The sequence below is a fragment of the Sciurus carolinensis genome, chromosome 1 (assembly GCF_902686445.1).
Source record: "Sciurus carolinensis chromosome 1, mSciCar1.2, whole genome shotgun sequence".
NCBI lineage: Eukaryota > Metazoa > Chordata > Mammalia > Rodentia > Sciuridae > Sciurus > Sciurus carolinensis.
In genome coordinates, this window is record NC_062213.1 from 185,723,549 (window position 1) to 185,751,359 (window position 27,811).

At 52.9% G+C, this 27,811-nt stretch overlaps 1 protein-coding gene across 2 annotated transcripts in view; it reads right to left on the reverse strand.

Annotated features, from left to right (window-relative positions):
* Kiaa1522 (KIAA1522 ortholog) overlaps positions 1-27,207 on the reverse strand; it is a 29,943-nt gene extending 2,736 nt beyond the window's left edge. The window contains exons 1-6 of one of the 2 annotated variants that reach the window (XM_047544957.1): positions 26,694-27,207; positions 4,167-4,337; positions 4,030-4,085; positions 3,642-3,765; positions 2,618-2,734; positions 13-2,529 (exon numbers count right to left, since the gene is read on the reverse strand). In XM_047544957.1, coding sequence (XP_047400913.1) covers positions 13-2,529; positions 2,618-2,734; positions 3,642-3,765; positions 4,030-4,085; positions 4,167-4,337; positions 26,694-26,928 — 3,220 coding nt within the window. In that variant the 5' untranslated portion in view covers positions 26,929-27,207. Of the gene's footprint in view, positions 1-12; positions 2,530-2,617; positions 2,735-3,641; positions 3,766-4,029; positions 4,086-4,166; positions 4,338-16,275; positions 16,476-26,693 lie in introns of those variants that run through there. The other variant, XM_047544967.1, reaches the window with a different exon arrangement.
* Positions 27,208-27,811: the final 604 nt, after the last annotated feature.

Here is a 27,811-nt window from a genome sequence, read left to right on the forward strand (position 1 = left end):
TGCCCACTGTACCTGAGTCTGGGGGACCCATCTTCTCTGGGCCCACCAGCTGCACAACACCTCCATTCTCTGCCAGCTCCCCCTTAGTCCTGTCCTCAGCATGAGGGAGCCCATTGGTAGGAGGAGCAGTTATGGGCTCAGCCCGGGGAAAACTGGGAGAAGCAGGTAGGGGGACTCCCACAGAAGGCTTGCGGGCCACAGGTGGGGGAGCCTTCAGAGGCTTCTTCAGGGCTTGGGGTGGCCGCTGCTCTGAAATACTTCTAAGTTCAGCCACCAGATTCCGTTGGATGTCAGCCTGGGCCTCCGGGGAGACTGGCCGTTCAAGCTGCAGCTTCTTAGTGCCCTTGGAGAAGATGAAGCTGGCTGTTGAGGCAGGAGACTGGGGAGAGTGTGGCCTGGCCTCAGGTGGTCCATTGGGCTGGGCACTTCCGAGGTCCTCACTGGCAGCCAGGCTGGAGGCCTTGAGTAGGACGGCAGCGTGGAGCCCAGAGGAGGGGACAGGCACAGGACTGGCCCGCCCTGACAGGGCCCTTCGCAGTGGCTTCTGGGGGGCTGAGAGTCCTGATGCTGAGGTTGGAGCACCTGTGGGAGCGACCACAGAGCGCAGCCGCACCATCTGCAGGAGTGAAGGGGTGACCAGGGGCACACCAGCTTCGTCCCTGGAAGCCCCACTGCTCTTGTTGCAGCCTACTGGCTCCTTCTGAGGGAGCTTGGCCAGCTCTGGGACAGAACTACTTGGAGGTGGGGCAGGTGGGGCTGGGGGAGGGTCTGGGGTTCCCTGGGGCTGGCTCTGGGGAGCAGCCAGGGAGCTGACAGGCTCAGGGGGGACTGCAGACTCAGGGCTAGCCACAGAGAAAAAGGCCTCCTCAGGTGGGGGAAAGTCGGCCATGGACAGATCCTGCTCCTCGGGTGTAGGAGGTGGGGGTGGGGGCCAGCTAGGGTCTGGGAGGGGCTCCTCAGCAGACTCTAGGGCAGATGGGGCCTCCTCAACCACCTCTAGCTTCTTATTAGGTGGTGGGGGTGGATGATAAGATGGGGGTGGGGATGGTGGGGGTGACTGATCTTTGGAGACAACAGGAGTCTCCTGGGATAGGGCCAGAGATGTCTGGGGAGTGGGAAGGGACTCAGAGCTAGTATCAATGGTACAGACAGGCCCAGGAACCAATGTAGGGGCAGCTTGTTTAAGGCTCTTGGGCTTAGAAGGAGGAGGAGAAAAGGGGGCAGGCACCTTGGGGTGAGGAGGTATGACAAACCTATCACTCAGGGGGATGGACATGTGTGGACCAGAGCGGTCCGAAGGGGCAGGATCAGAGGAGGAGGAACACAGAGAAGTGAGGGAAGAGGAGACAGAGACCCCAGGAGATTGAAGGGAAGTGACCCTCTCTGGTTTAGGAGGCTGGGCCTTGCCTGGGGAAGCAGGGGCACCTGCTAGACCCTTGGGAGGTAGGGTCGGGGTACCACTTTGGCTTGAGTATCCACTAGAGGGTGAAAGTGTCCGTTCTGGGGAGCGTGGGGGGTGCCGGGTGCCACCAGGAGACAAGCCAGGCACCCAGCTACTACCTGCTGAGGTGGGTGGGCAAGGTGCTGCCCCAACCCCTTCTGACCCACCTGTGGTGGGTGGCCGGGGCAGCTGTGGCTGCTGCTTCCGCTCGGGCTTGGGTGGCAACCCTAAGGGCCCATCGGGTGCTTCTGAGCCCCGCTGATGGAGGGAGTAGGTCCGGCGAGGAGGTGGAGGAGGCCGTTTCAGCTTCCGCAGGGAAACGCTCCGGCCAGACAACTGCCCGCTGCTCCGAATGCTCACTGTGTCTGAGGCCTCAGCAGTGCTGCCCCCACTAGGGGAGCCCCTCCCGCTGCCCCCCTGGGGAGGTGGCGCCATGCTACTGCTGGCCACAGAGCCCTCTGGCTGACCCTCAGAACCCCCCTTTGAGGAGAGGGTGGAACCATCAGAAACAACAGTCTCGGAGGACTGAGAGTGGCTCCAGGTGTCACTGGAAGAGGAAGGGTGGCGGCTGCGGGGCTGGGGGCTGGAGACTGAGGAAAAGCGACCCAGGGAGCGGACGGAGGCCGGGCTAGCAGAGAGAAGGCTGCAGCGGCTCAACGTGCGCAGGCTGCAGCGGCCCAGAGCTACCACATCCACGGTGGGTGGCAGCACAGCGTGTGGGATAAGCTTCGACAAGTAGGTGGCCTGGGGTGAGATGGACATGGCTGGGCTCAGAGGCTCTGGAGGCCCTGCACCTCCTGTCAGTCCAGGTACTGCTAGGGACATGGGCCGGGTCAATGGAGGGGGCCGGGCCCCTGTGGACCGACCAACAAGGGTGTCATCCCGGTAGACACGGTCGATATGGCGCTGCAACATGGCCTCTGTTTTGGCGTCAGCCTCTGCCTCTGCCTCCAGTGCTTGCAGGGATACCCGGACTCCAGTTCCTAAGGCCATGCCAGCTGGACGACCGTCCACCGTGGGGATTCGGACAGCATCCTGTGGACCAGGAAGCCGAGGAGTACCTGGTGCTTCACGCTCATTCCGCAGACCTAGAATGGATGAGCAGATGGAGGTCAGCAAAGAGGGGCTGGCTGGGCTCCCCACCCACCACCACTGCCCACCTAACCCAGGGCTCACCAAGTTCCTTCTGTACATGCTGAGGGAGACCCAGCACAGTGCTCCGACGCTCCCGCCGACGTCGCCCTGACTTTCCAGATGATTTGGGAAATGAGTCATGGGGTCTGAAGGTGGAGCCTGAGGGCCAATTCAGTGGGGAAACCCATTAGAGTTCAGAACTCGGCATGTCCTGCAGAGCACTACTTTTGTAGACTACTAATAACAGCCTTGGGATAAAAGGTTTCCGCAGTCAAACAGATATGGGCTTCTTTCTGTAAGACTTACAGAAGGCTAAGTCAACAATGATCATTTCCGTTTAGTGAGCGCTTCCTTAGTGAACATATCACGTCCACACGCTAATGTTTGGCATTCGTTCCAATAAGGTAAATGCCATTATTACCTATTGGTTTTTATAAAACATAAGTTCAGGGATGTTAAAGATTTGCCCAAGGTCCATGGCTGCTCAGACAGCAACAGCAGGCCAAAACCCAAGTTTCCAACTCTTATTTTTTTTTTCTTTTTTGGTACTGCAGATTGAACCCAGGAGCACTTAAAAACACTGAGCCATATCCCCAGTCCTTTTTATTTTTTATTTTGAGACAGGGTCTCGATAAGTTGCTTAGGGCCTCGCTAAATTGCTGAGGCTGGATTTGAACTTGCCATCTTCCTGCCTCAGTCTTCCAAGCTGCTGTGATTACAGGCTGCATCACACTCCCAACCCCAACTCTTAACTTTACGGTTAAGATGCATGTGTTTGGGGCTGGGGATGAGGCTCAGTGGCTCAGTGACACAGCACTTGCCTCACATATTCATGGGCCTGGGTTCGATCCCTACCACCACCACCACCACCAAAAAAAAAAAAAAAAAAAGATTCATGTGCTTCATGAATCTCCAAGAGGACACAGGGTACTATCTCCTGAATTACCTGAATCATGAAGCCTGAGAAGACACTGAATTAGGAGGAAAAAGGGAAGCTGCAGGTGCTAAAACAAGACTGTGCCCACCACCCCCTCCCTACCCAGGAATCCGGCTGGTGAGGAGATACCTTTGCGCTGGATCATCTCTGAGCGGATGGAGAGCGCGTCCTCTGCCGTAGAGCTCTCAGCTGTGTAGGATGTGGTCTGGCTGCAGAAGGATATGCTGTCTTCATCCGGCCCAGTCCTGGAGGACTGTAGGGGGAAGGAGATTAGGCCCTGGCCTGTGTGGGATGCCCCCTCAGAACTCCTCAACAGAACTTTTGATTTGCAGACTCCCCCATGTCACCCAGCACTGAGCCAGCATCACTGGAGTAAGCCTACACTAACCCTGAAGGGTCAGTCAGTCAGCCCTTTGAGATACAGGAAGGAAACAGACCCAGAAGTCCAAAGCCATGCTTGCCAGAGGTCAAGTAAGCAAGGAAAAGCAGTCAGGACTGAGCTGGGGACAGAGCTCACCTGGATGCTCTGGGTGTCTCCATGGTCCCAGCCACCTTTGTTCAGTTTCTGTTTTTCTGAAAGACACCAGAAGAGAGTGCTGGGCTAGGCTCCTGACCCCATGAGCTTTGAGAGTAGAGGGACGGTGAGAGGGTTACCTTGGTGCTGTAGGGAACGAAGCCCCTCCTGGGCCTGTGTGTGCAGCTCTTCCAGGTGAGGCGGTCGCCCACTCGGGAAGAAGACATTGTCCTGGTGCTCATCTACTATGGACCCTGACCCCTGGCCAGGCCCCGCACTCTGACGTTTGTCACTCTCAGCCTTGGCAGAGCCTAGTGGGATGGAGGAAGAAGAGAAATGAGGCCCAAAGGCATGTGGGTCCTGAAAACATACAGGCACAATGACAAAGGCACCCCAGTTTCCAAACTGCACATGGTCCCTACACACACACACAAATGCCCACTTTCCCCAGCGCAGACACACAACCCACAGTACTGGGGTGAACACTCAATACACACATCCCCCACATACATACACAAACTATGTCCAAGGGTACACATATCTGAATACTCACCGCACATATGGCCCAGAAGGCACCACACACAGGGCACAGAGGCCCACTGTCTATGTACACAAGTGTCATACAAACAGCACCCAAGTGTGAACCCACGTAAGAACTCACACCCAACCTCCACCTATCCACACAACACCCACAGTTCCCACTCTGCACATAGGTAAACAATATCAAAGTATACACACAACTGTGTATACACACGTCACTCAGGGCCCCACGCAAAACAACCCTGTATACACATATCCCATAGCAAATACAATGCTCACCTCCAGACCCCAAGCCCCACTTTAAAGGACAACAAACCACCCTTGTCATACAGTGCCTTGGCCCAGGTCCAGGGAGAAGATACCACGGGAAACCAGGAAGGAGGAAGAGCTGTAAGTGGTGTCATAACCAGATTACCAGAAAACCCTGGGGAAGGACAGGCCAAGAATATAACTCCTGGGCTCCTTACTCACCCATACGACTACCCCTCCATGGAAGAATGGACAGGGGAGGGGAGAAAAGAGAACCAGGCACTTCTACCCCCAGTCAAGAGAGTTCAGCCTCTCCAGGGGTTAGAGTCTTAGGTATGGAGGCCCTGGCCCAGGACCCTGAAGCACAGGAGCCAGGGATCCATTACAGAAGATCCAGTTACAGGCTCCACCCACAGAGGGGCTGGTCATCTAATCCTGGGGATGGGGATGCTGTGTCAGCACTTTCCAGTCCTAGCCCCTCTTTAAATGAAACCCACAACATAAGCAAAAAGCAGTGGAGGGTCATGTGACCTAGGCAGCACCTTGTAGAGGGGCAGGAACAAAACAAGCCCTTTAAAGGGCCATGCCTCAGGAGCAGGGTCACCAGTTCAGACACCTGCCATGGCCCTTCCTCAGCCCACTCTTCAACAGCCTGGGCTCCTGCCCCAGGGAAGCCACTCAAATCCCAGGTCAGAGGTAGGAGGTACCCCAGCAGATATGACTATCTCCCTCAGTCCTTCATTTTATAAGGGAGGGAAACAGGCTCGAAGGGGAAAGGCTTTGCCTAAGGTCACCCAGCAAATGGGAGTCAGAGCTAAAACCAAATCCAAGTTCCCAGAGGGAACTCCTGGATCACACTCAGACTAAGGACCCCTGGTTTCCAAAAGTCCAAGAAGCTGTGGCCCCTACAGTCTGAATCCAAGCCTGAAAGTCCAGCTACTAGGAAAGAGTGGGTACAGGTCCCTTCCTCCAAATCCCCAGCTCTCTAAAAGGGTCCACAACTTCCAGTGGCACTACTTTTCTCTGCTGCTCCCCACATCCCATACTCCCCTATCTTTGGGATGACTCCGAAGGGGACTGTCCCCTCACTCTGAGCTGGGATGGAGGCTGCACCCAGTGAAGTATGGGTACCCTGTAGGGAGGCAGTCTGGCCCGAGGGCGCAGGCTTCAAGGTCAGAAGATGCGGGTCCATCCTCCCAAGCATCAGCAGGCCCAGACAAAGGCAGCAACACAGCAGCTGGACAAAGGCACGCTCGGACAGGAGACTCGCGCCACCTCACCAGCCCCGCTCCACCCCACTGCTCTTCCCTGGCCTCAATCCCCGCGAGTCTACATAAGGGTCTGGCAAGAAGCTGTGGGGGATCCCTTCCCGTCCCTGCCCCCCAGCCACACCCACTCACTCACCTTTCTTTTTAAAGAGCTCAAGAAGCGCTGGGAGGCGGCGGCCAAGGAACACCACCATGACTGCGGGCACCACTCGGGAATGCCCCCTATCCAACCTTCCCGACCAGACCGTGCACCCAATAGCGCCTGCACCACAGCCCAGCACCTAAGCCCGCCTGCCTGCCGCCTGCCCGCGAGCCAGCCGCAGCTCCCGGCAGAGGAAGGGGAGGGGCTGTTCCAGGTCTTCCACCCACCTCCGCCACTGGTCCCGCCTATCCTCCGACCCCGCCCCCTGTGCAGGGATGCAGAGACACGAGGAAACTGAGGCCCAAAGACTGTAGGTGCTCTACTCTGCTAAAGGGTATGACTAGGGGGACGGAAGATAATTCCTGCGGGGATCCCTAACACTGCCATGAGTCCAGTCTAAACCTTCAGGAGTCAGAGCTAAGGGAAGGACCAGCTGCCAGATGGTAGGTGTAAGGGCTACCAGACCAGACTTGGCATGGCGCCCAGTCCCAAGCCCTCCTGGCTGATGGGATAATTCCTTAGGGAAAGAGCTCAGCTTATTGAGCAGCCAGGCAAGAACACAGAGCTGCCTGTGGGAGTGGCGAGGCTATGGGCAGAGGCCCCTGGAGGGGCACAGTCTGGCCCAGGATACAGTACATGCTGGGAAGCCAGGGAGATGCCCAGAGCAGAATCACAGTGGCTGGTGATAACAACCCCTCCTCATATGTGTTCAACCCCACAATTTCTTCCCACTTTGGCAATGTGTCATCAGAGACCCAGAGCAGCATAGACAACTTCCAAGGTCACATAGCAGAGGCAGGATTTAAACACAGAACTCCCAGCTCCCTAAGCCTAGGATTCTTCCCACTGGCCCCACTTTGTCTTAGTGATTCTGAGTTGGATCACCAGCAGGAAGAACACATTAGCAAAGAAAGAGTCCATAAGCAAAGTCAGTAAGAGTTAGCAGATGGGAGGGGTGGAGAGAGGAGAGGTACCAGGAAGCAAGTCCAGGTTCAAATACACCTCCATCACACACAAGTCAAGACTATGTACGAAAACATGGTCAGGATAGACGTGGTGGCTCACACCTGTAAACCCAGCGCCTTGGGAGGCTGAGGCAGGAGGATCACAAGCCAGCCTCAGCAGGTTAGCAAGGCCCTAAGCAACTTAGTAAGATCCTGTCTAAATATTTTTTAAAAAGGGCTGGGGTTGTGGCTCAGTGGTTGAGTTCCTCAGGGTTCAATCCCTGGTACCAAAAAAATAAGAAAAAGAAAAAGAAAACACGGCCAGTAACTCCTCTTTGTAAGACTGCTATATCCATTCATTTGGTTAGTAAATATTAAGCTGGTACTTGGGGCTACAGCTAAAGGAGGAGAACTTTATCTTGTTCACCAGAACATCTTCAGAGCCTAAATCAGTGCCTGGCACGTCATGAGTTCAGTAAATAATACTTGACGAATACATGAATGAGGGAGGCTAATATAAATTTAGATAGTAAATACGGAGGAGTGCAGGTGTGGTGGCACAGGCCTGTAATCCCATGATTCAGGAGGCTGAGGTAGTCTCAGCAACTTAGCAAGGCCCTAAACAAGTTAGAGAGACCATAACTCAACATAAAAAAAAGTGTTGTGGATATAACTCAGTGGTAAAGTGCCCCTGGGTTTAAGCCCCAGTATCAAAAAAAAAAAAAAAAAAACTGAGGAGCTGTAATAGGAAGTGGTATACCCTTCTAAGAAAAGGTACTGGAACTGAGATCTGAATAATGAGGAGCCAGCCAAGGCAGATATGTAGGTAGAGCCTTCTAAGCAAGCATTGGCAAATGTAAAAGCCTTGAGGAGTGGTGGACTTCCAGAAACAGAAAGGAGGCTAGTGTGGCTGGAATACGGTTAGCAAGGGAGAAACTGGCAGGAGATGAGATCAGAGGAGGGAAGCAGCCATGGCAGGTGGGGCCCCTAGGCCTCAGCAGACTCCAGATTATATTTCCAAAAGCCTGGGAAGTCAGTCCATGAGGGTTTCAGCTGGGTAGAGACACTGTTACAAAAAGGATCCTCCTGGAATCTCTAGAGCAGCTGAGACTCTGAAAGAGGTTCTGTGAACCATAATGTGTTCTACCCCAAACTCACCAAGGATACCCCTCTCCCACTGCCTCCTCCCAGAATCCTTAGAGATCTAAGACCTCTCTGGAGCTCCTTCCCCATTTGCTGACCACCTAGTACTGGCTCTAAGACCATTCAAGCACATGGCTAAGCCCTCACCCTCTGGAGAACAAATATTTGTGGAGTTGGATAGATTATATATTACATCACTGAACTCTAAACAACACTCCCAAGAAAAACGCACCTTTATCCCCATTTTACAGATGAAGAAATGGAGGCCAGCAGGGGCAAACATTATAAAGCTCCCACTCTGGCTTTCTTTGCATAAATGATAGCAGCATTTTCACTCAGAATAACGTGAATCCAAGAGCCGTGCTATCTACTATGCCAGCTACAAACCTGACCTCCCCACCAAAGCAGGGGCCCAGGAACTCCACCATTTCTACTAATTGGAGGTTTCTTGACTACCTGCTTCCCCCACACTCCCCCTCTTAGGCCAGACCCAACTCACTTATCAGTCCTACACAAACAGAAAACAGCAGTAGACTGACACTTGCTGGGTGATTAATCCCTGCCAGGCATGGTGCCAGGTACTGGTGGAAAGCAAAACCCCATCTATGTACTCATAGATCCTTTTCCCTTTTTTTTTTTCCCCCCCAGTACTGGGGACTGAACCCAGGAGGGTTCTTCCCCTGCACCAAATTACCCTTTTTCTAGTTTTATTTTGAGACAGGTTCTCGCTAGGTTGTCCAGGATGACCCTCGAACTTGCAATCCTCCTGCCTCAGACTCCCATGTACCTGGAATTACAGGGTGCGCCACTGTGCCCATCTGTGTCTGTCCTTAAGTACTTGAAGGTACTTGAAGCTCCTAGTAACTGATGGTGGATCTGCAAGGCTCGGAGAGCTAGAGTGACTTCCCAAACTCGGGCTGGCTCTAAAACTGTACCCTTTGCTGAACAGGACAGTCATCCTCCGCTTCCCCCTAGCTAGGGAAACAAAGAGCTGAGCTCTGGCTAAGTTGGGGCTGAGGGAACATTAGCCCTTAGAGGTCCCAGGCCCACATATGTCAGTCAGAGCCACAGCTGCAAATTCCACAGCCAGATCCAAGGCTCTCACACTTGATAACATCTGGTTGCCCCAGCAACACCCCTCCCCTCCCCCCTCAGCCTGGTCAGAGCCTGCGGCCTCTCTGAGCCACCCCAGGCACAGGTCTACACACCTGTGCTTGCTTGAGGAGGTGCTCAGCAACCTGAATCTCTGATGGGGGAGGGCACCTCACAAACTTGATGTCCAAAGAACGGAAAGACCTAGCCCAAGGCCACACTTAGGAGTTCTTTTTCCAGGGCTTTCTGCTTTGGTACAGTCCAGGGGTGCCGCCTGGAGTTAAGGCCTTGAGGGAAGTTCACCAGGCAACCTCCACCTTCCATCTGCCTGAGGAAGGAGGCTTCCCAGTGCTGAGAAGGCACTCCTGGCCACACCCCCACACACCAGGCACACCAAGGAGTACCCAGGCAAGCTCCTCAGCTCAGACACAGTCCATGGGAGCGAGCACCTCTAGAATGTCCCACTGGGGTCACCTCCAAAGGTGGAACTCAGAAACACACCCACAAAGCACACCCAGGCCACACCCTCCTCATCCACTAAAGTAACCACACAAACACACACAGGGCCCACCAAGTGGCTGTATGTACAAGAAGACAAGTGTGTGTACCCACCACCCAGGGGCTTTCCTGAGCCTAGAAACAGGGAGGAATCAGAAAGGGAGTCCCTGTGCCCCACCCGCTTCCAGTCACATGCACCGCGCATGCGGACGCACTGTCTTGGCTACATCCTCCGTGGGGTGAGGCCTCAACCTGCCCCATTCCAGAGTTGAGGGTGGGGGCGGCGCACCCACAGGCAGGCCAGCCTGACTCAGGGGAGAGGAATGAGGGGGGGAGGGCACAGCTGTCCAGGTGCCTTGCTCAGGAGCTGGGACCCTCAGGGCCAACTTGCCAGCCACTGGGCCCTGTCTTTACTGCCCCAGGCCAGTCCTTCAGCCAAGAGTCAGAATGCTCAGAGGCCATCACTCTCAACCCCTTACTGTACTGGTGGACAAATGAAGGCCAAAAGGGGGCCAGGGCTTCCTCAGGTCACACATTCTAGAAGAAACCCTGAACAGAACCAAGAGCATCTGTGGATTTTATTCCTACTGAGGCAAGGCAAATGAGCATATGAAACTCTCAGGGAGAAGAGGCACTCAGCCATTCTCAAAACACTTTCATGGACTACCCAAAGGTAAAGTGAAGTTTCCTTTTTACAAAGGAGTACCAGGAGGCTCAAGAGAAAGTGACGGACTTGCTCAAGGTCACCTAACCAGGAAGTCGTGGATCCCACAATCAACCTGGAGTCTCGCTCCAAATGCCTTAGTTGTCTTAAGTCTAAGAAAGTGAATGGGTAAAGGGGGACACAGCCTCAGTCCCCTCCCTGCCATAAGAAAGGGAAGCCCTGCACCCCACCTCTACAGAAGGGGAATCCCCTTCCCTTCCCTTGTCCAGCTCCGCCCAGCAGGGGAGACCTGACAGGCCAGGCCGGTTCTAAGATAAATATTGGGGAGCAGGGAGTGTCTGGAGCAGGGAGGGGAGGATCTCATCCCACAGGGTGCCCTGAGGGAACAGGCAGTAGTGCAGGGTGGAATTAGCTACAATAATATTAATAAATGTGGTAATGAGTTTCCAGGTCAGCATTTGCTCTCAACAATGACATAATAATCCCTTTCGGCCAGGGCACAATTCTGATTTTCCAAAGCCCTTTCTTTTGTTCCTTCAAGGCATGATTATTCCCATTTTATGGATGCCAGAGAGGCAGCCACCATGAAGTTACAAGAAGGGCTGGGAATCAGGAGGTGTGGACTCCAGGACTTGCACAAATAAATCAGCCTCTTTAGGCCTCAGTCTACTCATGTGAAAAACAGGACTAACACCCACCTCAGAGAGCACCTGAAGAAGCTAAAGAAAGTCCTATAACCAAGTGCAAGTTCAAAGTGTTCTATCAGAGTGAGCCTCTGCCTCTCCAGGGAGTGGAGGTAGGAAAAGAGTCTTTCCACTTCACAACAGTGACAACAAACTGTCATTCCTGGAGGCCAACTGAGAGACACATATGGTCTCACTAAATGGCCCTCACCACACAGAGGTGCTCCCAAAGGGTCAGAGATTTATTCAAGGTCACAAGATTAGTAATGGCAGAGTCAGGATTTGAGCGCAGTTCTAACTGGCTGCAAAACCATGTTCCTCCAATGCCACCCGTGGCCTGCCTCCCGCCCACTTCCTGAGTGCTCCTCCAATCTCAAGTGGAGTTAAGGACCATTAAGATAAAGGTCTGATAAGGGACACTTAACATCAGCTCCCTATCTTCCCTTAGTGACCTCACCCAAACTGGCAGTCCTGACCCTGTTTGGGAAGGAAGGAATTCTAGGCCCAGGCCAGACATCTCTCACTGACCTGGGAATCAGAAATCCTGGGTTTGAGCTCACTGCTTTTTGGTTCTGGGGATTGAACCCAGAGGCTCTTTACCACTGAACTACATCCCCAGTCCTACTTTTTATTTTGAGACAGGGTCTCACTAAATCGCCCAAACTGGCCTCCAACTTGCAATGCTCCTGCCTCCACCTCCCAAGTAGCTGGGATTACAGCTGTGGTCACAGCATCCGGCTTATTTTTTATTTCTTAATTTCTTTCTGGGACTGGGGATTGAACCCACAGCTACACAAGCACTCCATCACTGCGGTGTGTCCCCAGTCCATTTTTTATTTTGAGACAGGGTCTTGCTGAGTTGCCCAGGTTGGTCTTGAACTTGTAATCCTCCTGATTCATCCTGCACCCAGCTTTCACTGCCTCTTAATTGGAGGCTGACCCTGAGCCAGGTACTGTCCTCTTCTGAAGAATCTGTGGTGTGGGAGGGTTAGAGAGAAAAGCACCAAAGAGCCCTCTACATGTATAGCTCTGCTTCTAGAAGGAGAGCAGTGGTTCCCCGCTTAGGGTCAAGACCTGGGACAGCAAGGGGGTTCAGTTTATCACTGATCGCTCAGATCTAAGAGAGCAAAGTCCCTTATCTGGAAGCCCAGGGCTCCAACAAGCAAGCCCAGATATCACACATCGGGTCACAAGTCTCCCCCAAGGAAGAGGAAGAGACATGGGGGTGCGAGGAACAGGACCATCCCCCAGCTGTGGAACCTACCAAAGCCTAGGCCCTCCAGGTATAGAAGCAGGGGGAAAGATGGAGAAAATTCCAAAGAGACTAACTTTACCAGTTCCTTTCCTCAGTCTTTCCATCTGTAAGATGGGAACAATAAATTCAAATAGGAAAAAGGCCCTGTGGGTAAACCTATAGTACAATGCACAGGAACTGGAAGAGAGGTATCAGGAGTGACTCTCCTTGGGCTCCCAGTTCATATCCTCCACCATTCCCCCAACCAGCCTAGGACCAAGTTTCCAGTTGACATGGAGAGGGGAGGGCTAGGTTGGACTCCTGAAAACCAAAGCCAAACAACCCTAGCAGATGACTTGCCTCATTCACTCTGACCCTTCTCTACCCTCCCAGAGTACCGGACCAAGGGAGGCAGAGGAGTCAACCCTTCCTTGGAGCTTGATTTCCCCTCCCACCCTGTTCCCTAAGCCCTTGGGGACTTCAGTGGTTTTAGTCAGCTCCTACTCCTCTCCCACAGTGTTTGACATTTGTGGGCTCTGCAGGCTCAAATGCCCCAGGGTCTCAAGCTTTCTTTGCCCAAAGGACTTATAGGCTGAGAAATCACAACATGAAATCAGCTATCCCTAAACTAGTTAGATCACACGCTTTGTAACATGACAAGCTTGGGTTTGAATCACCGTTCTGTCATCTCTGAGCTGTGTGTCCTTGGGCAAGTAACTTTACTTCCCTGAGCTCAAACTTCCTCATCTGTAAAATGAGAATAGCTTTTCACTTGTTGGACTGTTTGAAGACAAATGAATTAATGAAAAGAGTTAGCATGGGGCCTCCTATTTTTTTGGAGGGGAGTCAGTATTGAGGATTGAACCTAGGGGTGCTCTTCCACAGACATGTACCTCCAGCCCCTTTTTATTTTTTTTTTAATTTCAAGATAGGGTCTCACTAAATTGCCCAGGCAAGTCTCAAACTTGTACTTGCCGTGCCTCAGCTCCTGAACAGCTGGGACTACAGGCATGCGCCACTGCGACAAGCTACCCAGGGCCTTATTTTTATCTCTGCATTAACAACTCTGCTACCACCCCCAGTCAAGCAGTCTTGAGTGCAGAGCCTTCACAGCCCTCGCTGGTCTTTACTCCCAACATCTGATTAATCCCAAATCCTGAAAAATTCTGCGGCATCCTCCAAAGTGTCTCTGCAGATTCCTCTTTTCTGTGCTCCCATAACACCGCACCGCCCCCCAGGTCCCAGCCCAGCCCTCACTTCATCACCTCTCCCTTGGATTACTGTCACAGGTTCTGAGTTTCCACCCCCACCCCCAATCAATCCTGCCTGTGCCTGCCCCCACCCTGGAGCCATCTTCCTAACTCACCACTTTGTAGACTCCTCCCTTGCTCAAACACCTTCACTGGCTCCCTATGGCTGTAGACTCGGCCCTCTCTAGCTAACACTTTCTCCCTCCTCCACTCACAGACTAATCAAATGAATAAGTAAACAAGCTCCACTCCTATGGGCTTATGGTACCAGAAGCTGAGGTTGGGGAAAGTTTAGAATCCTCAACACAAATAAAACCAAAGGAACTGAAGTTTACATTAACAGTGGAAACTCTTCTCCTAGGCACAAGGAAGAAGCCTCAGCAACTTTTCTCTCCAACCTCCATACTCAGTCCCAACTCCCTGCTTTGCTCCAGACCATACCCAGCAGCTGCAAGGAATCCCCCATGTTCTCTCCTTTAATCAACAATTCAGAACTGATCCCAATCCTGTAGTTACTTAAAAAACAGAATTAAGATCATGAAATCAGTTTTCTAAACTGACCCCAACTCAGCAACTTTTAAAATATAGCCCAGAATATTCCTCAGCTCCCACCCTTCTATGTTGCCTTGACAACACATTAATTTTTTAGGAACACATTAATGCCAGGTTGACCCTTGAGTTGCAGCAGGGGCTGGAGGTGTACAGGGTGGCTGGAAACCCCTGGTTTCTTCCTCAAGTGCCAGCAGGTAGAAGACTAAACACAACCTTCTTTTTCTCTCTCTCCCCCTTGACAAATGGTCACAAGTCTGGGCCCACAGTTGCTTCTCAGAAAGTCATCAGATCAGAACAGCCATCAGGGTGCAGATGAAAAGCCCAGCCCCAGCCCTGCCAGCTCAGGGCTGCATTCTGGAAGGAGACAGGTGGGCACAGCCCAGGACTTTGAGGTTACCTGGGCAGGGGACTCCTGCAGCCTGTCAACACCCACCCTCTGAGGACTCCCCAGAGAGACTACCTCAACTTAATTAACCTTTTTCCTATTAGTGTGGTCATCATTCCTTGTGCTCAAATCACCTTACGCAAATGACCTTGGACAAGACCCTCTTCTCTAGACCTCAGTCTCTTCAGCCATGAAATGGCTAGCCAGATCTGCAAGAAACCCACAAAGTCATCTATGCTAAGGTTTCCTAATTCCAGGAAGGTCCCCCATAGGAGTCAGGGAGGTCCAGAAAGGTGAAGGAATCTGCTCAAGGTCATCAGACCCTATGCCAGAGCCCCACAAGCACAGACCTCCTCCTTTCCAGCCTCGGCTCTTTCCATTGCCCCCTATGTTGAGGGCTGATGGAGGGATGAGATCATCAGGCTCTGCTGCTGGACCTCTAGGAATGTGGGCCAGCCTGGGAATATGTGGGTGGATTCTCCCACCACATCAAGGGCCCCTTCACCCTACCGCCTCTCAGATTCTCTCACTCCCTCAGATCAGCAGGTACCCCTACGCGACCTGTCTCTGTTGAAGACTCATATCTTGAGGGGGCTAAGGTTTTGGATCCCCCATTCTGCCCCTCCCCCATCTCTGAATTCACAAGGTGAGAAAACAGGCACCCTGGATGGCCCCTCCTCCAGGACCCCTTGTGATTCTCGGGAATACCCTAAACTGCCGCACTCTTTGGAGGAAACGAGGAATACCTTCTCCCATCTTGGGGTTGGAGGCCTTCCCTACTTCCTACCTCCCACCCTGGGAGGTTGGAATGTGACCTGCGGAAGGATCCCGCAGCACGCCCGACGAGGACTGCTGTGTTCCAGCTCGGTGGCTGCATTGAAAGGGGGGAGTTGCAGCGGCGACCTCGGGGACTGCGGGAGTTGGGGGACGGAGAAAGGCCGCGGTGGCGCGGTGGGGGTAGGGAGGGAGTCAGTGAACCAGTTCGACTCCCGATCGCGCCAGATGGAGGCGGTCCCGAGCCTCCAGCCCCTGGTTTCCTGCTTCGCCCCTCCACCTTTGTCTCCCCACCCTCCTGCAAACTTTCAGCCTGTTGGGGGCTAAGGTCTGCGGAACGTGTGTGAGTGCCCTAGGGTCTAGCTGTGAGCCCGAGTGAGTCTGATCGGTTGTGCAATTGTGAATCTGCGTGACGCTGGGCAACTGTACCTACATGACTGATTTATGTGCCTGTGTGTCTCAATCTGCGCGTGGGTGTAGTTCGTGTGGCCATGTAAACCGTATGCATAGGTATATGTACCTGAGTTTCAAGTTCTGTCTCCTACCGCGATGAAGCGAGGGTGGGTGTGTGATTGTTTTTCGTCTTTGCATGCCCGTACATCAGAGTGAGTGTTCTGTGTGTGTGCGCGACCATGTAAAATGTGAACATGTACGTGTGCCCGCCGGTAGGTATTAATGTGTACACGTCTCAGAGTACGTGTAAGGGGTGGGGTCTGCGCGGGGGTTCCCGGCCCACCACTCAAGCCCACCAGGCCCCAGGAGGGGGCAGCAGCGGTGGCGACCGCTGCAGCAAAGACCCTCCTCCCCGCCTGCCCCGCCCCCACCCCCTACCTGCTGGCCGCTTAGCCGACCGCCCGAACCGCCAGAAGCTGCGGGCCCGGGGGCCGCTCGGGGCCTTCCTCTTGTGGTGTGAATTACCCATGGCGGGCGCGGGAGCCGGCGCCGGAACCCGAGCGCGGCCCAGCCAGCCCGGCGGCCGGGCCCGCAGCCCCGGGAGGGAGGCAGCGAGACGCGCGGGCTGCCACTAGGGCGCCCCCAGCCCCAGCTCGGCCACGCCCCCGAGCTCTGCGGCCAATGGCCAGGACGGGGGCGGGTCCGGAGGAGGGGCGGGGCCTGGCGCGCGTCCCGTCGCTCCGCCCCTCCCGGTACCTGGGAGACCTGCTGATCCGCCCCGCCTTGAACGCTCCGGGAAAGGATCGGCAGGTCCAGGTGGGGCAGGCGGGTGGCCGGCTTTCCCAACCCCAGGGCCGCCTCTTTAAGGACTGCAGTGGAGCTGGGAGAACTAGCAGGAGGGGTCCGGAGCCCTGCTGCTACTAAGGCCTACCACTCCGTGAGTGTCACATGTGTGTGTGTACAAATGCATTCAACTGTGTCTCTGTGGTTGTATTCAAAATAATAGCCGCATCCTTTTAATGTTTACTGTGTGCCAGGCACTGTTACCCACTTTTATGCACTACTTCTATTTCATCCGAAAACCACTTCTGTAGGGTGGGTATTTTTATCATATCCATTTTACTGATGAGGAAATTGAGGCTCCTTGAGATCATTAAGCTACAGAGCCAGAATTCCAACCCAGACTTACTCCAATTCCCAGTGCTCCAGGCCGTCACCTCTCACCTCATCTATGTCTCTGTGCCACCCTGGAGGAGAGTAATAACAACATTTTTGTGTAATTGTGTGCTTGAATGTGACTGTGTGGTTATATATCTGTGACCCTGAACATGAGGGTACATCTCTGTCTAATCATCTATGACTATATCTATGTAACAGACTCTGTTTGTTCAGGTCTTGCATATGTGACTCTCTCTCTTATGGTGGTTGCAAATGACTGACTTTGTATTTGAGTAACGGCCTGCCTATGTGTGTGTATGTGTAAATATGTTTGTATACAAGACTGTATTTTTTTTTTTTTTTTTTTTTTTTTTTTTTTTAAGTACTGGGGATCAAACTCAGGGCCTTGTGCTTGCAAGGCAAGCACTCTACCAGCTGAGCTATCTCCCCAGCCCAAGACTGTACTTTTGTATATTGGTATGACTATGCAATTGTGTTTGTTACATGTATGCCCATGTGTTTGTTACATGTATGTGTTTGTGTAACAGAGCTTGGAGGTAAACATAGGTGAAACCACCCACCTCTGCCTGCATCTGTGGAACTGTGTGCCCCTCACTCATCTCCCTTACATAAGTCTGTTTTTCAAAGCCCAGGCAAAGCCTTACCTCTTCCAAAAGCCTTCCGGGCTACCTAAGTCTCCCACTGTCTTCAGAGGTTCTCTTCTACTGGGGGACGTACTTAAGGCCCCACAGCCTAGTCAGTGACTCTCCTTTACCATCACTCTGCTCAGTCTCTCCAACTAGGGGTAGCATGATGTAGGAGAGAGTGCTTGCTAGACTGAGAGTTCAGAGTCCTTGGTTCTAGTCCCCCATATATGGTTCATACTTTCTGCCAGCTGGGCAAGCCCCTCCACTACACCATGCTGCCTCTTACGCCCAGTGGCTCCATAATACCCTGTTCCCTCCCTGCAAAATGGAAGAGTCAAAACTGATCCCAACCCTCTCTGAGGCCTATCTCTTGCTAAGAGTCTGAAATTGACAACAGTGCAACCCCTCAAGGCCTGGCATCTAATTATTCATAGAAAATACCACACACTAGGTACCATTGTGTGTACACTGGTCTCTCCGCCTTTCATAGAAAAGAGGGTCCCAGTATCAAAGATGGGAAAGACTTTACAGATCTGCTAATTCAATTTCCTTTGCTTACAGATAGGGAAACTGAGACCATTAAAGAGAACAGAGGAAACACCCAAAGGCAAAGTCCACATCCCTTTGCATGAACTGAGTGAGAACAGGTAAGCAAAGAGCCTTGAAAGATATTTGGAAGGCAGGTGTGTTGGCCACCAGAAGCCGTGCAGGAGTTTGCCACTGCCCACCAACTCTGCCTCATTTCTAACCATCCTGTCCTCATTCTAGGGTTTCAACCACACAAAACTGTTTGCCACTCTCTAGTGTGCACCTTCAGGTCTTCACACCTCCATCTCCTCTTGTATCTTTGTCTGGAAGATGCTTTTTCATCCTCATGGCCCCAATGGACACTGCTCCTCCGTGCACTCCCCTCCCCTGGCTCCGTGCCAAGGTGGTGCTCCTGCAGCCATCAGTGCTGCCCTCTGGTACAGTTCTGATCAGACCTCAGGGTTCCCCAGCACCCTCTGTGACATCATCCCAGTCTTTGCATCCTGATTTAGTTTATTTTGATATCTGCCTTTCCAACCAGAAAAGTTTCCTCACAGGCAGGGATCAGCTCACTCCTTGGTAACCGCAGGCTCAGCACACACTAGGTGTGTCCTGAGTGCTGCCTAGAAGGTGGAGGAGGTGGGATTGGTCAGATTTGTATAGTAGGTATAGAAGCAATAGTGGCATTTGGATATGGGTGGCAGTGGCAGAGGTGGCACTTGCATAATGGTGGAAATGGTAATGGTGGCACATAAGTACTTTCACTGCAAAGGCAGCACCTGCCCCAGAATCCTGAAGGAGGAGTACCATCCATGGCCCAGAGCATGGGACAGGTTGGATAGGGAGCCACTTGATGAGGATCAGGTGCCCTGTGATTGTCTTGGGAATGGTGGTAAAGGTCTAACAGCTTTTCTCTCTCGCTCTTTTTTTTTTTTTTTTTTTTTTGTACTGGGGATTGAACTGGGTGGCACTCTACCACTAAGCTACATCCCCAGTCTTTTTTATTTTTTATTTTGAAACAGGGTCTCCTAAAGTTGTTCAGGCTGGCCTTGAACTTATGATCTTCTTGCCTCAGCCTCCACACTCACTGGAATTAGAGGCTGGAACCACCTCCCACCTCACTACTCAAGCAGTCAGGAGGCCTGACTTGGTCATCTCCCCACAGGAGCAAGCCTCCCAGAGATCATGCACTTTGCCACAAGATTCAGGTTTAAAGCCTGTACAGGCTTGAGCTGTCTCTATTGCCCTCTCCATACCAAGCAGAGCTGGGGACGCCCTGAGTGGCATGACAGTCCATTGATGAACCAGCCCCTGGGGACAGTGGAGCACAAGGAACAGAGAGTAGAGTGAGGATAACAGTGGGGGAGGTGGACTGAGGTTTCACTCCTCCTGCCCAAGGAAACTGCTTCCCGCCTACTTCTTTCCCCAGGTCTGCCAAAGAGCTGGAGGTGGCCTTGGGGTCTGCACTTGGAAGATGTGTGTACCCGCTCTCCCCACCCTACGATGTTCACTGTGACCCAAACAATATACAATGCCTCCTCTCATTAGTTTTCTTGAGCATGTGACAGGCCAAGAGCAGCTAAGAGGGCTTTGAGGGTTTGGTTTGGGGAGAGGGGATTTCCAAGGGGCAGGGGTAAAGGGAGGCTCTGCTCTGCTGTCTGCTGACAAGAAAGAGTGTGTAGATTTTTCTGGCCACAGGGTTTGGCCACCCCAGTTCAGCAGACCCTGCCAGCAACCCTGCTGTGGAGACTTTGTGGGGAGCAGTGAGGTAGAGTACACTGAGGGAATTTCCAGGAGAGAGCAAAAATGTGAGGAAGAAAGCTGAACAAGGCCCTGAAGGTGTCTGGGGGTGGGGTTGGCTTCCACTTCCGGCTCTTCCCACCCCTGGCAGAGGCACCTCTCTGGGAAGGGCTCTTCTGTTTGAAGTTTGAACAAAGGAGTGAGGAAGCTGAAATCACCTGGCAGCTGTGGGCTCCTGTTCCACCTCTAAGGCTGGACAGTGACCTTGAGTGAGTCACTCCCTCCTCTGGGCTTCCTGTGACATCTCAGGACATGAACTTCCAGGATCCAGAGATGCTCACACTCTGGGAGCCCATATTAGATCACCCACCTATAGCCCAAAGCCACTCTGTGCCAGGTCCTGTGCCAAGCAGGGCCGAGTGAAGAACCAACTCCAGCTTTCAGGACATCCAGCTAGTGAAGATGGAGATCCCTGTGCCCCACAGAACCCTGGAAAGTCAGCAGGCCCCAGCCCCCAAGACCCCCCCCCCCCCCCCCCGCCTGATTCTAGTGCTGCAATCTCTGGACTCCAGCTTCCCCTCATCCTTCAATTCTGTCTTGTGTCACTGCCTCAGGGAAGCCACCTCTGTGTTCCTCTTTGGTTATACATTTTGACCCTTAATTACTTGTTCAGTGTCTCAAATTGTGAGGTTTATGAGGAGTGGGGCCTTGTCTCTCCTGTTCATCCCCAGAACAGTACCTGACACATAGCAGGCCCTTAGTATTTGTGAAATGAATGAGGTTCCCTGTCCTGTCTGGACCTAAGGCAGCCAAAATATCCACTCTTTTACGGGGCCAGAAGGAGATGGGCAGAACAGTCACCCTGTCACATTCTTGTTGAGGAATCCTAGACTCTTGTATGGAAACTACTCCACTATTGGATGTGTTCTATCGCAAAAGGAACCCTGCCTCCATTACACTGATCCAGGTCTCAGGCTAAGGATACTGAGATGTCCCTACTTCAAGAAGGTGGCCACAAAATACTGCCTGACCCCAAATCTCTCTCCTTCTTCTTCTTCTTCTTTGTGTGTGTGTGTGTGTGTGTGTGTGTATGTGTGTGTGTGTGTGTATGTGTGTATGTGTTAGTGTGTGGTACAAGAGATTGAACCTGGGAGCACTCTACTACTGTGCTACATTGCAACATCCCCCAGCCCTTTTTAATATTTTTTTTTATTACATAGAAGATATTATTGTTAAAACACGGTCTCACTAAGTTTCCCAGGTTGGCCTCAAACTTGTGCTCCTCCTGCCTCAGCATCCCAAGTTGCTGGGATTGCAGGCATGAGCTACCAAGACTAGTCCCAACTCCAGATCTCATTAAGCACCCTGCTCTAGAGTCTGAGGGCAAGAATCTCCCAGGATTATCACAGGGATGAGGACACTGGAGCTGGGCCTTGAAGGATTAGTAGTTCACTGAACAGAAAAGTAAAGGCAAGCTAGACACCATGGAACACACGTAATCCCAGCAACTCAGGAGGCAGGAGGATTACGAGTTCAAGGCCAAACTCGGCAATTTAAAAAATAGGAATTAAGGAAAGGTCTAAGGTGTAGCTCAGTGGTAGAGCACCCCTGTACCCAGTACCATAAAAATAAATAAATAAATAAATAAATAAATAGGCAGGGGAATAGCACAGTCAAAGGCATATAATGTGAAAATACAGTGTTTACTGAAAGGTAAACAGATTCCATCTGACCTCAGGCAAAGCGCCCTCACTCAAAGAGACTCAGTCTTCACTTTGCTTCAGAGTTGTATAGGCACTTCCTCAGCAGGCAGAGTCCATTATTTATGCTGGACTCTCCTTACCCACCTTCCTAGGACATCCAGGCCATCTCTTGTCCGGCTGACCAAGAAAGGCTCTCCTTTCCCAGTCACAGTCCCCACGCCTACATTCACCCAGCCCCATGAGCTTGCTCCTCCAGCTTGCTCTCAACCCCAGAGATTCCAAGAACCACAAGGGGTCTCAGAGGCCCTTAAATTCCGTCTGTGTCAAGACAGGGCCAGGGCATGTCTGGCTGAGAGTGGGATAGGCTTGTCCAAGGTCAAAAAGCAAAACACAGCTCAATCTCTGCTCTTTTCACAACCCATGCCAAGGACAGTGATCCCTCAGAGAATGGTCCTACTTGACAAATAAGGAAGCTGAGGGAACTTGGAGAGGCTGAAGTAGGTTCATGGGCTTGAGTCTACTAGGCCTGGCACGGTGGCTCCTAAATTCTCAGTATCAGAGCCATCCTCTCCCACCCCTCAGCCACTGTCCACTGCCCACTGCCCAAGAGGAACACTTGAGAGGGTTACACACCCCTTCCCCAAAGCTGGTCCTGTCCAAGTTCCACAGCCAGACACTCATCTAATGTTGTTGTTGTTGTTGTTGTTGTTGTTTTTTTTTTTTTAGTACTGAAGATTGAACCCAAGGATGTTTAACCATGGAGCTATATCCCAGCCCTTTTCATTTTTTGAGACAGGATCTCATTAAGTTGCCCAAGCTGGTCTCAAACTTGGGATCCTCCTGCCCCAGCCTCCCAAGTCACTGGGATCATCAAACAACATATTATTTTGTTTGGGCAGTGTGGCCTTTGCAGGCAATGAGGCTCTGTCATTGCCACGCTGTCACACCACTTCCACAGGGGCAAAGACCTTGCCTTATTCTCAGGTAGTCTCATCACCTTCATTAATGTCTGACAATGCAAATTGAAGACTATTATGTTTTTTCAAATACATGAAGTTGAGTGACCTTGAGCAACTTACATCCTCTGAGGGCCTTTTCTTCCTTGGTGATAACTGCTTAACGCCCAAGTTGTTGTGAGGATAAGGGAAGACTGGTTCAGGAAAGTGCCTGGCCTAGGTCTGGCACGGAACAACCTTCATATTACTTCTCTTCCCCTATAAATAAGCCTTCTTCCACACCCTGCTCACCTCCTCCAGAAAGCCTCCTCTGATTATCTGCTGGGCTCCACTCCTGGCACCAGTCCCAGAAACGCTTCCTCCCCACACACTTGTCTAGTGTCCAGATGATATTTCTGGAAAATATGGATTCTCATTTGTTTGTTTTTAACTTTTTATTATGTCCAAGTCTTCCGGAAGAACAAAGGTAAGACTCCACCTTCTCTGAATCCTCCTTAGCAATAATCATCACCAGGGCATCTGAGGTGTAACCAAGTGAGCTGTTTTCCAAACCTGGATCAGGATGAGCTTAACTAATGCCCAGGTCCTCAGCACCAGAACAGTGGAAAACTGCTACCATCTGGATCATGCTCCATAGTTCACAAAGCACTTGAATGTCTGTGACCTAACTGGATCCTTGAAACACCCTATAAAGCAGGATTTATTATCCCTACTTTACAAAGAAGGAAGATGAGGTTTGGAGGGGTGAATAACCTGCCAGTATCAAGTAGTTGAGAGGGCAGCAGAATTGTTCTTGTCAGCTGCAGCACCCACTCCTTCCAGACTTGGTCCTTAGAGCTCAGGTGACTAAACTTATACCCTATAAAATCAAACTTAAACACAAAAGTAGCAACCCCTTGCATTTCTACAATGACTTTCCTATAATTTTCATATCTTCTCCTGTGAGAATCTTGGAAGGAGAGAAAGGTCACAGACTCATCAAGGCAATGTCCACAGGATCACCCTTAGGAGAAAGTCCTCTCTCTTACCCATGAGACAGTAATGGAATCTGAGTTCACAGAGAAGTTCCCTGTGTAATGTCATGGGACGCTAGGACAATGTCAATGTCCTAGTAGCTGAACCAAAATTTTATTTTTTTAAATTCATTTTTATTGTAAACAAATGGGATACATCTTGTTTCTCTGTTTGTACATGAAGTAGAGGCATACCGTTTTTGTAATCATACATTTACCTAGGGTAATAGTTTTTGATTCATTCTGTTATCCCCCCCCCAACCTGAGCCAAAATTTTAAACTCTCATTTGCCTGATTCTGATACCTTTCCCACTCTCTCAAGTTCCCTCACTTCTCCCTGAACTGTTTCTCATCTACAGAATGAATTGGATAAGATCTTTTAAGTCTCACTTCTCCTCTAGGTCCTTGAGAGAACCATGAAAATAGTAGCAGTTTTGGAGGCAGATGATTTGGGTTTAAAATCTCAGCTTGATCAAATCACTCCCTCACTGTCTCTGAGCCTCAGTTTTTCCATCTGCAAATGGGACCTCAAGAGATAATGGATGCCAGGCATGGTAGCATACACCTGTAATCCCAGCAGCTCAGAAACTGAGGTAGGAGGATCAAAGTCTGCCTCAGCACCTTAACAAGGCTCTAAGCAACTCAGCAAGACCCTGTTTCTAAAATATAAAAAAAGGCTGAGGATGTGGCTCAGTGGTTAAGTATTCCTGGGTTCAATTCCTAGTACCAAAACAAAAAAGAGAGATAATGGATAAAGGGCTCCTGACACATCAGAATAATCAATAAGTGTCAGATTTCCTCTTTTCTAGCTAGAAGGGGTGGTGCATGCCTGTCATCCCAGCAACTCAGAATGCTAAGGCAGAAAGAACACCAGTTCAAGGCCAACCTCAACAACTTGGTGAGGCCCTAAGCAACTGTGCAAGACCTGTCTCAAAATAAAAAATAAAAAGAATTGGAGTTGTAGCTCAATGGTCAAGCACCTGGGTTCAATCCCAGAAGGCAGGAGGAAGGGAAGGGAAGGGAAGGGAAGGGAAGGGAAGGGAAGGGAGGAGGGAAGGGAGGAAGGAAGGAAGGAAGGAAGGAAGGAAGGAAGGAAGGAAGGAAGGAAGGAAGGAAGGAAGATAATGCCCTTAATATCTGACATCCTGGGAGTCTTCTATGTGTTCCTGCTTCCCACCTCCCCCAATCAATCTATTCAGAACAGTCTCACTGAAAGAGTTAAGACTTCTTCTTCAGGCTTTCCCTTCCTGGCTGGGGTGCCAGTGGAGATTAGAGAGATCGGATTTTTTCTCTTAATAAACAGAAAAGAAGCTGGGCCAGGAAAGTGACAAGGAAACAATTGGAATAATAGGAGGAGGCTGAAGCAAAAGGAAACGGACTTCCCTCAGCCATACCTGGGGCCACCTCCAGACCTGGGAAACAACAGCTAAGGGCAGAGGGTGCGGCCCCTGCACGTGGACTCAGTCAGGCTGACCTGCTGCCCAGAAAGCCTAGAGCCACCTGATATCAAACACAAGGCAGAGGGAGGCCTGGCCATTGACCCAATGACCCCCAAAGTCAGGCGGCTGGAGCAAGGACCTTATAGGCTCAGCATTTCCAGCCCCCTGCCTCGAGGCTGGTCTCCTGGTCCACTGTCCAGGGTACACCACTAGTACACTAACCATCTGCCTGCCAGCCCTGACCATCTCAACACAATCCATGCAGCTCCAATTCTGACTCCTGTCCTCTTCAGTGAAATGGGAATGACTCCTCGATGAATCCCAGTGAGGCAGCATTGGGACAGACCCCCACCTGTTAGGGCTGCCCAGGAAATATCCCTCACCCAAACCTTCCCGCAGGGCTTGGCCCAGCCATCCCAGACCCAGTGCCCTGGCTTCTATTTGTGACTGGGCCGCAGGGGAGCAGGGCCCTTATCCAAAAGGAAGATCAGGCCGGATGCAATCACACAAGAGGCTTTCCACCCTCTTCCTGACCCCTAAAGTGTTCCTTCTAATTCTCCTCCAAAAGAGGTAGTTAAAGGACACTGGGAGGGTAAACACAGACGAATGGAATGGGCCCATACACCCGGCCATTTCCTCACCTCCAGCACTAAAGCAAGAGTATAGGAAAGGTAGACGTCCAAGGATGACAAGCCCCAAGGGAGCCCCACTCTCTTGCACAGACTGAAATCCTCCCCCTCAAATGGAAGATAGAACTGGGGAAATGAGAGAACTAAGTTATGGTCCAAAGTAAAGTGAACCTAGCGGGATGGGCCAGATGGGTCTCCCCTCCGTTGCCCATCCATCAGTCCAGAGGGGGAGCCCAGGGGCTCAAGCTCCGAATTGGGAAATAGCTTCTGTATTTTAAGCACCCACCTCAGCCCGGGTACAGTCTCTCAGTTACAGCCTGAGCTCGGGCCTCAGTTCCCCCATCTGTAAGCACACTTTCAACACGAGCAAGTCCCTACCTGGGCTGGGGGAAAGAGTGATGGGGAGGGGCCGCGGGTTCCCAGATGGTGAGCTCACCACCCCAGGAGGTGGATGTTTGCGGTTTGGCCCAGGTGAGGGCGTGGGGGCGGGGGGAGTGCGCGGGAGGAAGAAGCTAAGACTGTTAACAACCTAAGGCATGCTATGCTCCAAGCTGGGTCCTTCGCGGGCTTAGAAATCCAGATCCACCTGGCGGGCAGAAACTCTCCTTTTGCGTGCAGCCGACCTTCCAGACTCAGAAGAACCCCCGCCAGAGACCCAAGCCACCTGCCTCTCCCACTGGCCCCAGGCCAAAGTCAAGTCTCTGACCCCCTGACTCAGCAGAGGACAGAACCTGGGTGAGCCTACGGGAGGGGGAACTGCCTCTCCGCCCCAGCCAGGCTGCCAGCACTTCCTGCTTAAACCAGGGTATCCCTGCCCAGACCGCTGATGGTGGTGGGGACGGGGGTTCTCCCCTCAGAGGTGGGCAGGCTGAGTCTGGAGCGCGGCGCAGGATGGGGGCGGTGGCCTGAGTCCTAGACTCCCGCTCCTCCGGCGCCAGTGTCTAGGCGGCCACCCCCTGCAACACACCGAGGACCCCAGCGGCGCCGCCCGCGCCGCACCCTCCCCGCCTCCGGTACTTAGCCCAGGTGCCGGGCCGCCTTACCTCGGCTTTTGCCCTTGGCCCTCTTGGCCTTGTCGTCAGCCTTCTTGGCCCGAGGGACTGCCGGCTCGCCGCCCTCCGCCCCCGCCGCCTTCTTCTTGCGCCGCTTGCCCCGCAGCCAGCTGAAGGCGCGGCGGAGGCCCGATACGCCGGAGCGGGACTTCTTCCTGCGCGGGGGGCCGCCCGGGCCCCCCGGCTCCTCGGCCGCAGGTGCGGCGGGGGGCGCGCGGGCCGCCATGGCGCGGCGGGAGGACCTGGCGGGGGTCAGGCCCCCTGCGGCGCGGCGCCCATGCGCGGGGGCGGCCGCCGGGGAGACGCGCCCGGAGAAAAGTTTGGGCGGCGGAGGCGAGCGAGCGAGCGAGCGAGCGAGCGAGCGCGGAGGGAGGGCGGGCCGGGCGGCGGGCGGGGCGCGGAGCGGCCGGGAGGGAAGAGCAGAGGAGGGAGCGGCCGCGGGCGGGAGCGGCTGCCGGCTGCCCCTCCCCGCCGCCGCGGGGCCGGGGAGGGCGAGGTCCGGTCCCGAGAGGAGGTGGTCCGCGGGGCCCGGAGTGCAGCGCTCCACCGGGGCCGGGAGGGCGGGGTCGCGGGGCGGGTCCCAGAGGGGGCGGAACTGAGGGTCTGTCCCGGAGGCGGCCCACAGGGTGCTGGGTTCCCGAGAGGGTGGTGGGGACCTGCGGATGAGGGGGAAGGGCTAAGGAAGGGGGAGCGAAATGCGGGGGTTGGACCCAGGAGAGCCTGGTATCCCGAGTTTGGTTCGGAAGAAATGGAGCATTCTGGAATTCTTTTCCTGGAGCAAGGGAATTCGGAGAATTCTTTACAGGACCCGGACAATATTGGCGGGGTGCGGGGGTAGGCGGCAGAAATACCTGAGTCCTCTGACGCCGCAGGCATTCCCCTGGCACCCGGGAGATGTCCCCTCTCTTCCTTACCATACCTTCCCTCAGGGTCCAACAATCCTCAGTCTCCTGTGTTCCCATTTCACTCTTGGGTGGCTAGGATAAGGATGACACTGCCTCAGTTTGCCCTTGGTCTAGGCTTTGATTCCCCAGGACACCAGCGTGTGGGTCAAGATTTCCCACTGAATGCTCAGCACTGATTAATTAGGGTGGATCTTGGGGCAGGTG